The sequence below is a fragment of the Uranotaenia lowii genome, chromosome 3 (assembly GCF_029784155.1).
Source record: "Uranotaenia lowii strain MFRU-FL chromosome 3, ASM2978415v1, whole genome shotgun sequence".
Lineage (NCBI taxonomy): Eukaryota > Metazoa > Arthropoda > Insecta > Diptera > Culicidae > Uranotaenia > Uranotaenia lowii.
Genome location: NC_073693.1, coordinates 115,001,880 through 115,013,606, shown reverse-complemented (window position 1 = coordinate 115,013,606; position 11,727 = coordinate 115,001,880). Strand labels below are relative to the sequence as shown.

The following is an 11,727-nucleotide window of genomic DNA, read 5'->3' as shown; positions in this document are numbered from 1 at the left end:
TAAAACTGCTTCCAATTGATCTTGATTTTTCTTTCCAATAATGAACACTTCTTGTTGTCCCGAAGGAATCTGTTTTATTTAGGTCCGAATAATAGATGATCGTAGTGATAAGTGAAACATTTTTATTAGAAGGTATGAAAAATCAGAGCAAGGCGAGATGAACAATGCGCTTTTTCGTGTTGCTAGATTTTGAGGCTAATTCTAAGCTATGCCCATCTCGCCTTGAATACTCATTTTTTCATAACTTCTGCCTTCCATGTTATCATTTATCCTACAGGGTACATAAAACTGCATTTGAAATTATCAGCTTATATTAGTGGTTTATCTATTGCTCGATTCGTCTATCCCTTCAAATTGTGGAGACGGCGGTTCAAGTCTTCAAATTTCATTATCTTACGAATAAAGAAGTCCCCGTAGCGGTGCGAAACCTTGGTATCAGCGATGTGAATCATGTCCTTGTCGATGTAGAAATCCAGTTCCGAGCCTGATTGGAATTTGCCCTCCAAACCGCTAGCCCCTTTGGTCCATACAATATTCTTCATCTTATGCTTGAAACAGAGTAGATGGGTTAGCAAATTTTCCAGCTTCTGTTCGCCAATCTCATCCTGAGGAATGTGGTCCATGAAAGAGGCCAGTTTCAGCAGCGGTAATGTCGTGTACAGTTTAAGATAAGAGCGAATGGTTGGCAATTCCTGTTGCTGACGTACTTCATCCATGAAAACGTTGGTCTGGTGTTCGAGAGCTTCCTTCACGTAATCGTCAATGGGAGCATCGGCTGGCGGAGGAACCGGTGAAACAAATTTAGGACAAGCGAAGATGAAAAAGTTACGGAAGGTGTCCAAGTCGCCACACTGCATCTTGTACATGTTATCGTGATAGTTTTTTTCGCGAAGCACCTGTTGGATCGATTCATCAATGCACTGTGGGTGCAGTACCAAGCAAATGGCCAACAAGTGGTACATTTGATCAGTTTGCTTGTTAATTTGATCGTTCTGATACGAACGGGTGCTGTACAATTGTTTTGTACGTTGGATATACAGCAGAATCGATGAGAATGTACGAATAGCATCGGAATAACGTCTCATCATCATATATGCGAATCCAACGTAGTAGGAAGTAGATATTTGACAAGCCGGAATATGCGAGTACTGAGTCTTCTTATGGATTTCAATTGGCTCAAGTACTTTAATGGCTTGATGATAATCACCAAGCAGGGAATGGACACGCAGAAGTCCAACCAGACTGAAGTATCCCAACATTTTATAGAAAGAATGACGACCAAACTCTCCAGCAACCTCTTCTGGATCACGGCCGGCAGCAGCAGCCTCCAGTTGATCCTTGATTTTGGACATCGAGACCAAAGAGTGCAAAACGTTCAGGATACATAAGATGTTCCATACTTTGCTATTATTGTTCAATAGCATATCCATTTCCTCATCGGTCTTATCCGTCAATCTCGCTCTATACTGAGCAAAGTTTTGGAACTGATACACGAATTCATCAATCAGTTCCCATAGCCAGATATCAGGCAGCTCCAATTGGACCGGTTCCTTGGACGGTAAAATGTAGTTGAAAAAGTTACAATAATTATAGAACGAATTCAAACGTTGATCCAGTGATGGGCCACCTTGGATTCGAGCATGCAAATGGCGATAGTACAATTCCTTGTAAAGAATCATGAACAAACTATCGTTGTCCACCAAGTGGGAGACCTCTTCCTCGCTTGGCCAAGCCTTTTTCTCAAAATGCTGCTCACTCAGCTTAGGAAAGGTGTTCTCGTAGAGGTTCTGGATTTCGTACACAACCCCATTTTTAATTACATTGGAGAAGTACACCAGGAACCGTTTGACGTCGTCATGCATCGGATAATAAGACCGATCGTACATACCATCATCCGCTGCACCCGCTTCGTATCCGTAATCATCGTATCCCTGAAACAAGCGATTATTGAGGTTATGTTCGATCGGATAATTACAAATGAAAGAACTTAAAATAGGCTACTAAATGCAGAGATTTTCACAAATTCAAACTTACCCCATCAGCGTAATCGTCGTTAGCATACATTTTGATGCTTAAGTTTAAGATTTACTTGCAATTTAGCCGAAAAATAGCAGAACGAACGGACACGCAGCCAACTTTTCACTACCTGAACGTCGAAAGAGAAAGATGTTTCTGAATTCACACCCGATGACGGCGTTTAATGACGGAAAATGCCTGACGATGACGACTGTCAACTCGAAAGGGAAACACACGCCGAACCCAAGATAGGTAGATCTATTTATTATTTACGGCGTGTTCGTAAATTGATTTTTTCTATCGAAGTGATTTTTTTTATCGATGCTGGCGTTCGTAAATTCCAAACAAACGTATGCAAAAGCATATGGAAAGTGATTTGACATCTACCAAACAAATCAATCGACTGATGCATCACCCAAAAAAATCAATTTACGAACGCGCCGTTAATCTAGCTATCCTGCGCCGAACCAGCGTACCCTTTAAAAGTGTAACACTCACCACATTTAAGCTTAGTGAATTTGGTGCAGGTGAATTTGCTCCCATCCACCCTTTAAATTTAACATAAAGCCTAATTGTGTGCTTATATCAGTTCACTTTTGGAAGAAAAAAGAAGATAGATAGAGAAATATGAAAATAACGGCGTGTTCGTAAACTGATTTGTTTGGGGATGCATCGATTTTTTTGGTAGATGTCAAATCACCTTCCAATGCTTTTGTATACAGTTTGTTCAATTTACGAACGCCAGCATCGATAGAAAAAATCAATTTACGAACACGCCGTAAAAAGGGTTGTAGACGAAGATCAATAGTTTTAAGGAAAAGATATATTTCAAACATATAGTCCAAGTCCCAAGTCCATCACCAAAACGTCCCTTACTGGAACGTTGGGTGACTTTACTCGAGCCCGAAGGGAATCTATATGAAATTCGCTCTGGCGACAAGGTGAACCTCACACGACCAAACAATAAATAATAGTTAATTGTAACCGACATGCTGCGTTAAAGTTTATAAAATTACAAATTACTTCCAACATATTAAATTTAATTGAATCACATAAAAAATAATAATTTTACACATAATTTTTATGTGAGATCAACCTTAAAATAAACACCTCTGAACTTTGTTGGATTGGATTGGAAGCATTATTTTCCAAATTTTGATTTTGGCTTGTATGTCGTGTATATCTCCTTTGCTTGTCATTTGAAATCTGTTTCGTCATTGATCGCGTATAATCATCATCAAGCGCGTTCAACAGCCAATTGAAATCGGTTTCAATCGATTTCGATTGGTGAATTGTTGTTCACTCAGCCAATGTTGTGATCGAAACTAATCCAATTAACGTTCAATGAAGCCAATCGAAGTCGATCGAAACCAATCGAAATCGATCAAGCTCGAGAGCAGGATTCGTTTCTATCGGTTTCAATTACACTAACACACATGCAGTTGACAACTGTCAAAAACAGCTGACTGGGTTTGTTTTTGACTAACTGCAGTGCAAATGAAAGTGTAGTCAATCGGTGGAGCGTCGTGGTGCTGTGCTGGTGGAGCTGTGCCGGTGGTGCTGAGTTATAGTGGTGTGACGGGTGTCAGTCGGATCAGTTGCTGCAGCTGCTCACAACCAGTGATGTCAACCTTCCAGATTTTGTCTGTATCTTCCAGACTTTTTGGACTTTTGTCAGACATTTTTTTAGGTTTCCAGACTTCCAGACTTTTGGCATTTCTTCCAGACAATTCCAGACTTTTGTGTTTGGACATAAATTGTTCTAAGATTCTATGAAAATTCAATTTTTTCATGGTGTAATATGGCAGGAAACAGGGTGGCCACCCATTCGGGAAATGCGGGAAAAAGACGGGATTTGGAATCCACCGGGAAAAATGCAGGAAAAAGCCGGGAATTTCTCCCGAAAAGTCGGGAATTTTTGGCTCGGTAAAAGTCTGTTCAATGAAGTTTGAACGGAAAAGGCGAAACCAGTAAAAATTGATTCACAGTTGATCATCAATCTCTTTCCGATTGGCTTCGACCGATTTCTACCAGGTCGAAATGGATCCTCCTACCGTGTTGGATCGGTTTTGCCTAGTTTTAACTTGCTTCATTGAACAACGGGAATAACCGTAACGAAATCGTTAATCCAGTATGCTCGTTATACTCACTCGAGAGATGTCGAGTCCTATTAAAACAAAAAAAAAGGAAAACAATCTGTCATAGAAATATTGCAAATCAGAAGCGAGAGGCGGCCGAGGAGGCGAAACAATTGAAGCTTCTATCCGACGCTCATAGAGAGGAAGCATGATGGACGAAAAAATTTGTACTCGGCCATCGGCCAAATACCGAATATTGACCTTTTAAACTATTCGGCCAAACGAATATTCGGTCGAATACTCCAGAGAGTTTTTAATTATAAAACCAAGAGCGATTATTTCATTTTCCCTATATTTGTTCCATTGTAATACCCCTCATGTTTTGAATCAATCATTTCGAATCAGATGATATTACCATATGATGTATTACGAGGTCTTTTTCAGTTAGGGGTTTCTCTGATATTCAAAATGTCTCAAAGAATTGAAAGGACATCAGATGACTTGTCGCTGCTAGGGCGTTGGTTACCAAAGATATTTGGATCCTGTGAAATCTGGAACAAAACATGTCAAAGCAGGTGCTAAGCAATTTGAAATTGCTTATTTGATATTGAATTATATGAAGGTCGAATTTGAGCAAAATATCTTCAAAATAGTAGTTTCAAAGAACGATGATTTTTAACTTAAAAATACCATACTTTCCATCACACGTTTCTACATGGTCGGGCAATTCAGGACGATTTTCGAAAAAAATATAAAAACAAAGGCAAATCTTAGAAATCTAGGTCTAGGTAGGTGGTTTCAAAAATAAATACATATTCGGATTTTTGTTTTGTTTCCTGTTTTACAAAATCGGGAATTTCATGTTAACATGCGGGAAAAATGCGGGAAATCCAAAATGGATTTCGAGTGGCTACCCTGAGGAAATGATTAGTAGAACCTATGAACTATGAATTCAATAAGGGTTCGAAACCTTGGCAAATGCTTTGGGGATGTATGTTAAATTGAGACTCAGACAGAGCACGTAACTGATATAGTGACAGTAAAATACTATTGTAACATTGAGATCTGGGGACCAAAAAAAGGGTCGCCACCTTCAAAACTTAGGTGTCCAGACATTTGCAGAAATTTCCAGACATTTTTTAAAAATCTTCCAGACTTTTCTGAAAAATAGTTGGCAACCCTGCTCACAACAAGCTCAAATGTTGTGAAAATGAAAGTGGTGTCAGGAGAGTTCGTATTGTTTCGGTGGTGCGGTGCTGGTGGTAAAGGTCGATGCTGTTTTGGTGTTGCTCGTTGGTGTCGGTGTCAGTCGGCTAAAGTTGCACAAGAATTGTGATACAAATGTAAATTAGGACTTCATTTTCAGGACTTCATTTTTAGGAAGTGACCATCAAGACCCACCGAAGGAAATAGAAAAATTTGATCTATCTTGTGAAACACGAACATTTTTTTAATAAAATATGAAATTGATCCACTATATTTTATTTTCATAATCGCATGTTTTAAACATAGGGTGAATGTACCCAATCTTGGCCCCTAAGGCATGGTTGACTAGATTTCCCATGATTGCAGTCTACCTGTAATGTGTACCTTCAATAGTCCTTCGACAAATATGATTGCTTACTAGCCTGAAATGCAGTAAAAATATGTCCTTGCTTGAAAACGGTTGATAATTTGAGATAATCCTGATCAAACTTTTGATCGAAAGGCTCCTTATTGTAGCCCCCGCGCCGAATTTTGGCCCTTTATTAGTTCCTTAAGTTGGCCGTCTCTAGGCAAAACTTGCCTCACTAATACAACAAAAACCCCCACGAATTCATTGAAAATATCCCGGAAGGAAGCACATCAATGTTCTGTATTGTTTTCAAAAAGTCGGAAGTACGAAATGTCAATCAATTTTTATAATTGATACTTGCGTGTAAAATTATAATCTTACGTCAAAAAGCATTACTAGTTTATTTCAGTTTTTGTGTATTCATAATTTCTTTTATAAGTTCCAAACTATGGCATAAACATAACATAAATATGTTCCTTAACCAAGCAAACAAATCGTTTGCTAAATCTGTAACATGCAATCATGATAGATATGTTTCCAGTGAAATTAACAGGGTAACATAAGATAGTAAATGTTCATATTTTTTTATTCCGCTCCCATAAAAGGAGGACCGACATTTTAAAAACTATTATGATCGAGGCAAGAAGCAAGCTAAAGCTAAAACTTAAGTCAGCGAAAGATTTTTTTAAACATACATATTTAAAATGTCGCCCTGAGGAATTTTCTAGCAATCGTTTGCGTACACCGGGAAAGCAAAACAAAACAAACTTTCGCTCACTCCAGCCAGTCTGATAGAAATAGATTGCATCTCACTCATTCGTTTGGAAACTATAGGCAATGGAAGCGAACAGCAAATTCAAAAGCTGGCTGAAATTCGTGCTGCATCCCACTCGCACTCATGCAAAATCATCACCCAAACTCGGCAGCGCTTCTTTCGCATATTCCTTTCCAACAGAGAACAAACGTCATCACCTCCTGCTGATGCACAGTGATCTATAATAAAAAACAAACTTGGTCAAAATATTATTTTTGTTTTCACATGAAACTGCAAACAATAAAAATTCAAGTTCGTTACAACATAGTATTCCAACATTGCAGTGCAATAATTTTTTTGAATAAACATAATATTTAGAGTGTCATAATTTTAGCTTTATAACAATTCCTTTCAAAGCGATACATATGCAGCAAATCAAATTAAATCAAAATACGTTAAACCTCATTTCCAAATGTGGAATTTTTTAGGTATGGATATAGTAACTTCAACATTGAGATCCAAGATATCAATGCGGATTCGGATCCGGTAAATTAATTTATTAAGAGGTAAATTTTATTGAGAAGAAAAGTTCTCGAAATTACCATAAAAGAGCAGCTCAAATTGAAGCATTATAATTCCAACTAAGATGCCAAATAAGCTTGAGTCGACTTGAGAGATAAATGAATTAATTTTAGTCCAAAATACATTCATGATATTTTAAATTTATTTCAATCATTCATTTTACTTTTGACCGGCTTTTCAATTTCCAGACCACTGTGCACCGTCGGCCGCCGGCTGCCGGCTGCCGGCTGCCGGCTGCCGGCTGCCGACTGCCTGCTGATGTCGTTTTCACACATACATACATACTTCTATTTGTGAAATTGCATGCCAAGATTAGGCAAAAAAAATGTTTATATTTTTTTAAACTCTAGATAAAAATGTACGCAGTTTGGAGTAAATAATAATTTTATATTTTTTGCCATGTTTCGCTGTAGCCAACGGTGATTTTTAGTGATTTTTCCGTGAAGAGGTGTGTTTTCAAAATCAATCCGAAGTTGGCTGATGCACTAGCAAGGTAGGTTCATTTAAGATTTTTTCCGAAGATCATAATTTTATTTGCAGTTTGTCAAGTGAAAAAAATTTATTTCGTAATCATTTGAATTCAATTGTGAACAAAGCTTTGCAGAATGTTGCAATATGCGATTTTCTGTTATGTTTGATTTTTTTTTCATTTTTTGGCGTATGTTTGACATCAAAAACACCAAAATGCATTTTGGCAGGCCAAGATAAGGAGCATGCCAAATTAAGGCTCACTTACCCTAATAATTATTTTCCTGCGCCTGTATGTTAGTATTAGTGTCTGACTGTTCATTCAGCAGCCTGATAGAAATCGATCGAAGTCAATTGGAAAAACAGCTGATCAGCTGTCAATCCATTTCAATTGATTTCGATTGAGTTCTGTTGAACACACCTATCATGTATGCCCTGATGTGCTAATATTAATGATGAACACGCCAGAAGCGAAACAAATATACGATTTCAGTCAATATTGCATTGCATGGTAATTTCCCATAAGTATTGAGGCTCGATTACCACGCAAATTTAATGGCCCTAAGCTTAGTGCTCGTCAAGATCGACTACATCTAGCATCGAGAATCGAACCAAGAACCTATGCAAAACAACGACGACGTGACCTTTCGCAAACAAAGCGTGTGTCAACAAAGAGCAGCAGTGATGTAAGTACATATACGAATAAGCGCGAGTGCGAACCTAATTTCATTTTCACCCATTTCCCCGTCATTGCGTTTTTATTCTTGGAACCGATTTGAACAGCTGGATTACCAGCGCCGTATTCACGATATTCGCTTCCGTGTGTCTTAGAAAAAAGCATGTAAGTTCGGTCTGTTTCTAACTAGTGTTTATAAAATCTATAAGCAATAGATCAAATATAGTTTGTCGAAATTTGCGAATGATTTTGATCATTCGAGAACGTTTCCTTCTAGAGCGATTCCTGTATATGGTCTATATTTAGAAACTTAGAAATATTAAAAGTATCATCATTCGGTTCCGAAGCAATCAATTCACCTTTATCGCTGCAAGGGACCGGCGTCCTGATATATTTGAAAGATATTTATTACATTGGTAATTAAGCTTAGTAACTAATTCCTCATCGGATAACGTTTAAAGTAAGCCCAGAGAAAAAATAATAACCTTCCTTCAACGAATTTGCCGTTACCAGTTAACTCGTAGGTTTTCAAACTGTATACAATATACAATTATGCACAAATTTGCTGTTTGTTTACAGATTGCTTATTTCCACAAAGGTGTTTTTGCGGTTTTTGCACAAACTGAAACATTCCCAAAAAAAGGGTTCTGGAATGTATAACGATGGTGACATGTTATAAGGCATTTCCCGACTTGTCAACCGAACAGCTGATTCCTCATGTTTACAATTTTCGGCATCTGGTGGTAGGGTAAAAATAACAACAACACTACGCATGTTCAATGGTCCGATAGTAACGAAACCAAATTGGCAGTGCTTTAGTAATGATTATGCAAAATTCTTAATTTTTTAAACTAGCCTAAATTAAAAAATTGTAGGCATGACATACTTTGAAGGTAATGTTGATGTTATGTGATGTTAATTTGAATAAATTATAACTTTTGAAGAAATAATTTAACAGTGCTAATCTCCCAAGTTCAAAATGGCGACCAGTAAGTGTTTACATTTTTCAAAACAAAAACAAAATGCTACCCTACCACCATCTGTCTCAGGAAATACTCTATAGTCCTATTTGCAGCTGGTAGTGTTCGTGAAATTATGCTGGTTGTTTCATCAACACTTTTCATTTTTGGGACAATTAACCTCAAAAACGACCATGTGCGTCGACTGGCTGCCCGTTTTTTGTACCGAGAGTTTTTGAGGTTAATTGTCCCGTCTCATCTGTACACGCTCAGCAAGTGTGCGTAAGAAATGTCAAAAACAACTCTATTGTTCGCGTAGTTTTCTTCATTGACATGTCCACTTGTCTCTCATGTGATAACTAGTGCCATCTATGAACGAACAGCAGATTTAAGATCTGATCAATAAAATGATAATCTTGAATTGTTCTTTACTGATTACTTTACTGATCAGCCTATTGATATAAAATCATAGTTAGGGTCAAGGAAATATTTGTCGATTGAAATCAATGTCATAGGTAAAACGCAATGTTTCTAGTTGTTACTTCCATTTCAGCAAATGTGGCAATGAGTCAAAAAATATTAAACATTCTTTTGTGTTGCAGACAAAGTTGAAACGGAAACGGCGCACAGATGGCAACGAAAGGACGAAGGCCAATTCATACTCCAACGGGCAACAGTCCGTCGTCTCCGAAAACGAACATGAACTTTCGGCCGGGCATCAATGATACGACAACCCGGGCCGAAGCCAAGGGAACACGCCCTACTGCTACACCGACGTCGATCAAGGAAGTGCTCACAATGATGGTGCTTCATGTCTGCAAGAAAATAATATTCTTCGATATTAATTTGAAAGTTCCCCTGTATATGGGCAGCTTATTTTTCATATCACTTATCGGGGACTTCCTCCCGTATCCCAAGACCTATTTGGCTAGGTCAGATAATTTGTTTAATATTTATTTTGTAAAGATGGGCTGGGCCTGGACACTGTTATTTGCGGTGCCGTTTTTAGTTATGACATCCATAACAATCTGCTGTGGCGATCATCAGCGCATTGTGAGGAAGCACTTGCCACGGCTAGGAATTGCCACCGTATTCTGGTTCATTTGGACAAAGCTGTTCAACGTTATAGAATCGAGCTATGGACGGTGCAATATTCGAGGTTTTGATACCAAATCATCTTGTCTGAAAGCTGGCCATCTGTGGAGCGGATTTGATATTTCTGGGCATGCTTTTATTCTTATTTATGCCAGTTTGTTGATGATGGAAGAAGCTAGAGTGATAATCGGTTGGGAAAGCATTAAGGAACATTTGAGGAATGAAGAGCACAACCGATCTAAGAACGACAATTCTCAAACGACAAACCCTCTGAAGAGTTTGAAAGATAACGACTTAAAAGTCCTCAAGCATTTATATACTCGATACACCCCAACCATAAGATTACTTTTCATTGGAATGACCATGCTGCAGCTGCTCTGGGACATCATGTTAGTTGGCACAATGTTGTACTATCATCGTATGGTGGAAAAGGTTATTAGCGGGATCATAGCCGTACTGACCTGGTTCTTCACATATCGGGTGTGGTACCCGGCTCAATCGCTTCTGCCCGACATGGTGGGCAGAGGAATGTTCAACTATCAATCTTCGAATAGGCAACCCGAAGTTGGACTACGAAGGAGAGCGAGTCTTTTGCAGCCCGGAACCAGTTCCCAAACACAAGATATACCCAAATTTATGGGTATGCCACTGTACGCGGCACGACAACCTCAAAATGCATCCCCAACGGGGTCCGGTGGAGCAGATGTCAACGCGAGCTTTGCGAGTACGACAATGAACCCAAACATCATGGGTCGGTTAGGAAGCGGGGGAGCTCCAGGGGCGTCGGACCCCAACAGTCGCTATCAACCGCGCAGTAGATTTAATTTTAATGAATAGTCTATGGCTTTGAAAAAAAAAACAAGCTTTTGCCCCCAGTTTGCTACCTTCAATCGAGGCTCGAATTATTTTGTGTTTTGTCCTTTACGTGATGGGTTTCCGACGATTTAAGAATAATATAACGAAACTTAAAAATGTTATATTAAAAAAAAGTTTGTCAGTGAAAGCAAATTATGACATTTACTAATAATGGATTAGAAAACGTAACACATAACTCCTCATTATTTTCTTTTAGTGCTAACTCGTTTTCGAAATGTTTATACTTAATCGTTTTCTGTCGTTTTTTCCGACATTAGATTTTCAAATTTCCCTAACGATTCGAGGAAAAGTTTAAAATTTTTTTCGACCATAAATTATGAAATTTTTCAACTTACCAGTCAAAACTGATAATCTGTTAATGAATTATGAAATTTTAGAATTTGTTTAAAGATTTTTTTAAAAAGTGCATATTGCAAATCGATTGACAAAAAACATCTTTCCTAGAAAACCCTGTGACAGAAGTAATGAAAATACTGAAGAATATTTGGTAACAAGTTAGTAACATTGTCCAAAAAAAACTTCAGATAAAAATATGATTAAAGCAATTTTTTATTCAATTTACCTTTAAAGAATTCTCGTTTTTTTTCTTAAATAAGCACATTCACGAAGGCAAAAGCTCTGTAAAACCGCTTACAAAACAAATAAGATGTTTTTGTTTAGTTTTTTTT

The 11,727-nt window shown here is 38.0% G+C and overlaps 2 protein-coding genes across 3 annotated transcripts; one reads left to right on the top strand and one right to left on the bottom strand.

Moving 5' to 3' along the window:
* Positions 1-48: 48 nt before the first annotated feature.
* LOC129751707 (eukaryotic translation initiation factor 3 subunit L) lies at positions 49-2,193 on the bottom strand. Its single transcript, XM_055747371.1, has 2 exons — positions 2,035-2,193; positions 49-1,931 (listed from the first exon to the last, which is right to left on the bottom strand). Exons 1-2 carry the CDS (start codon positions 2,062-2,064, stop codon positions 342-344), a joined length of 1,620 nt encoding a protein of 539 aa, XP_055603346.1. The 5' UTR covers positions 2,065-2,193; the 3' UTR covers positions 49-341.
* A 5,693-nt stretch (positions 2,194-7,886) lies between these two features.
* On the top strand, positions 7,887-11,620 carry LOC129751709 (acyl-coenzyme A diphosphatase FITM2). Of its 2 annotated transcripts, XM_055747373.1 has the most exons (3): positions 7,887-8,139; positions 8,237-8,294; positions 9,691-11,620. In XM_055747373.1, the coding sequence occupies exon 3, from the start codon at positions 9,719-9,721 to the stop codon at positions 11,018-11,020; it is 1,302 nt and encodes a 433-aa protein (XP_055603348.1). In that variant the 5' UTR covers positions 7,887-8,139; positions 8,237-8,294; positions 9,691-9,718; the 3' UTR covers positions 11,021-11,620. The 2 variants fall into 2 exon arrangements, with proteins under 2 accessions (XP_055603348.1, XP_055603347.1); XM_055747372.1 differs by lacking the exon at positions 8,237-8,294.
* Positions 11,621-11,727: the final 107 nt, after the last annotated feature.

Coding starts and splice junctions, on each gene's coding strand:
- LOC129751707 (XM_055747371.1), bottom strand. CDS start 2,064: ATGTATGCTAACGACGATTACGCTGATGGG. Junction 1,932..2,034: donor ACGACGATTACGCTGATGGG/GTAAGTTTGAAT, acceptor CGCTTGTTTCAG/GGATACGATGATTACGGATA.
- LOC129751709 (XM_055747372.1), top strand. CDS start 9,719: ATGGCAACGAAAGGACGAAGGCCAATTCATACTCCAACGGGCAACAGT.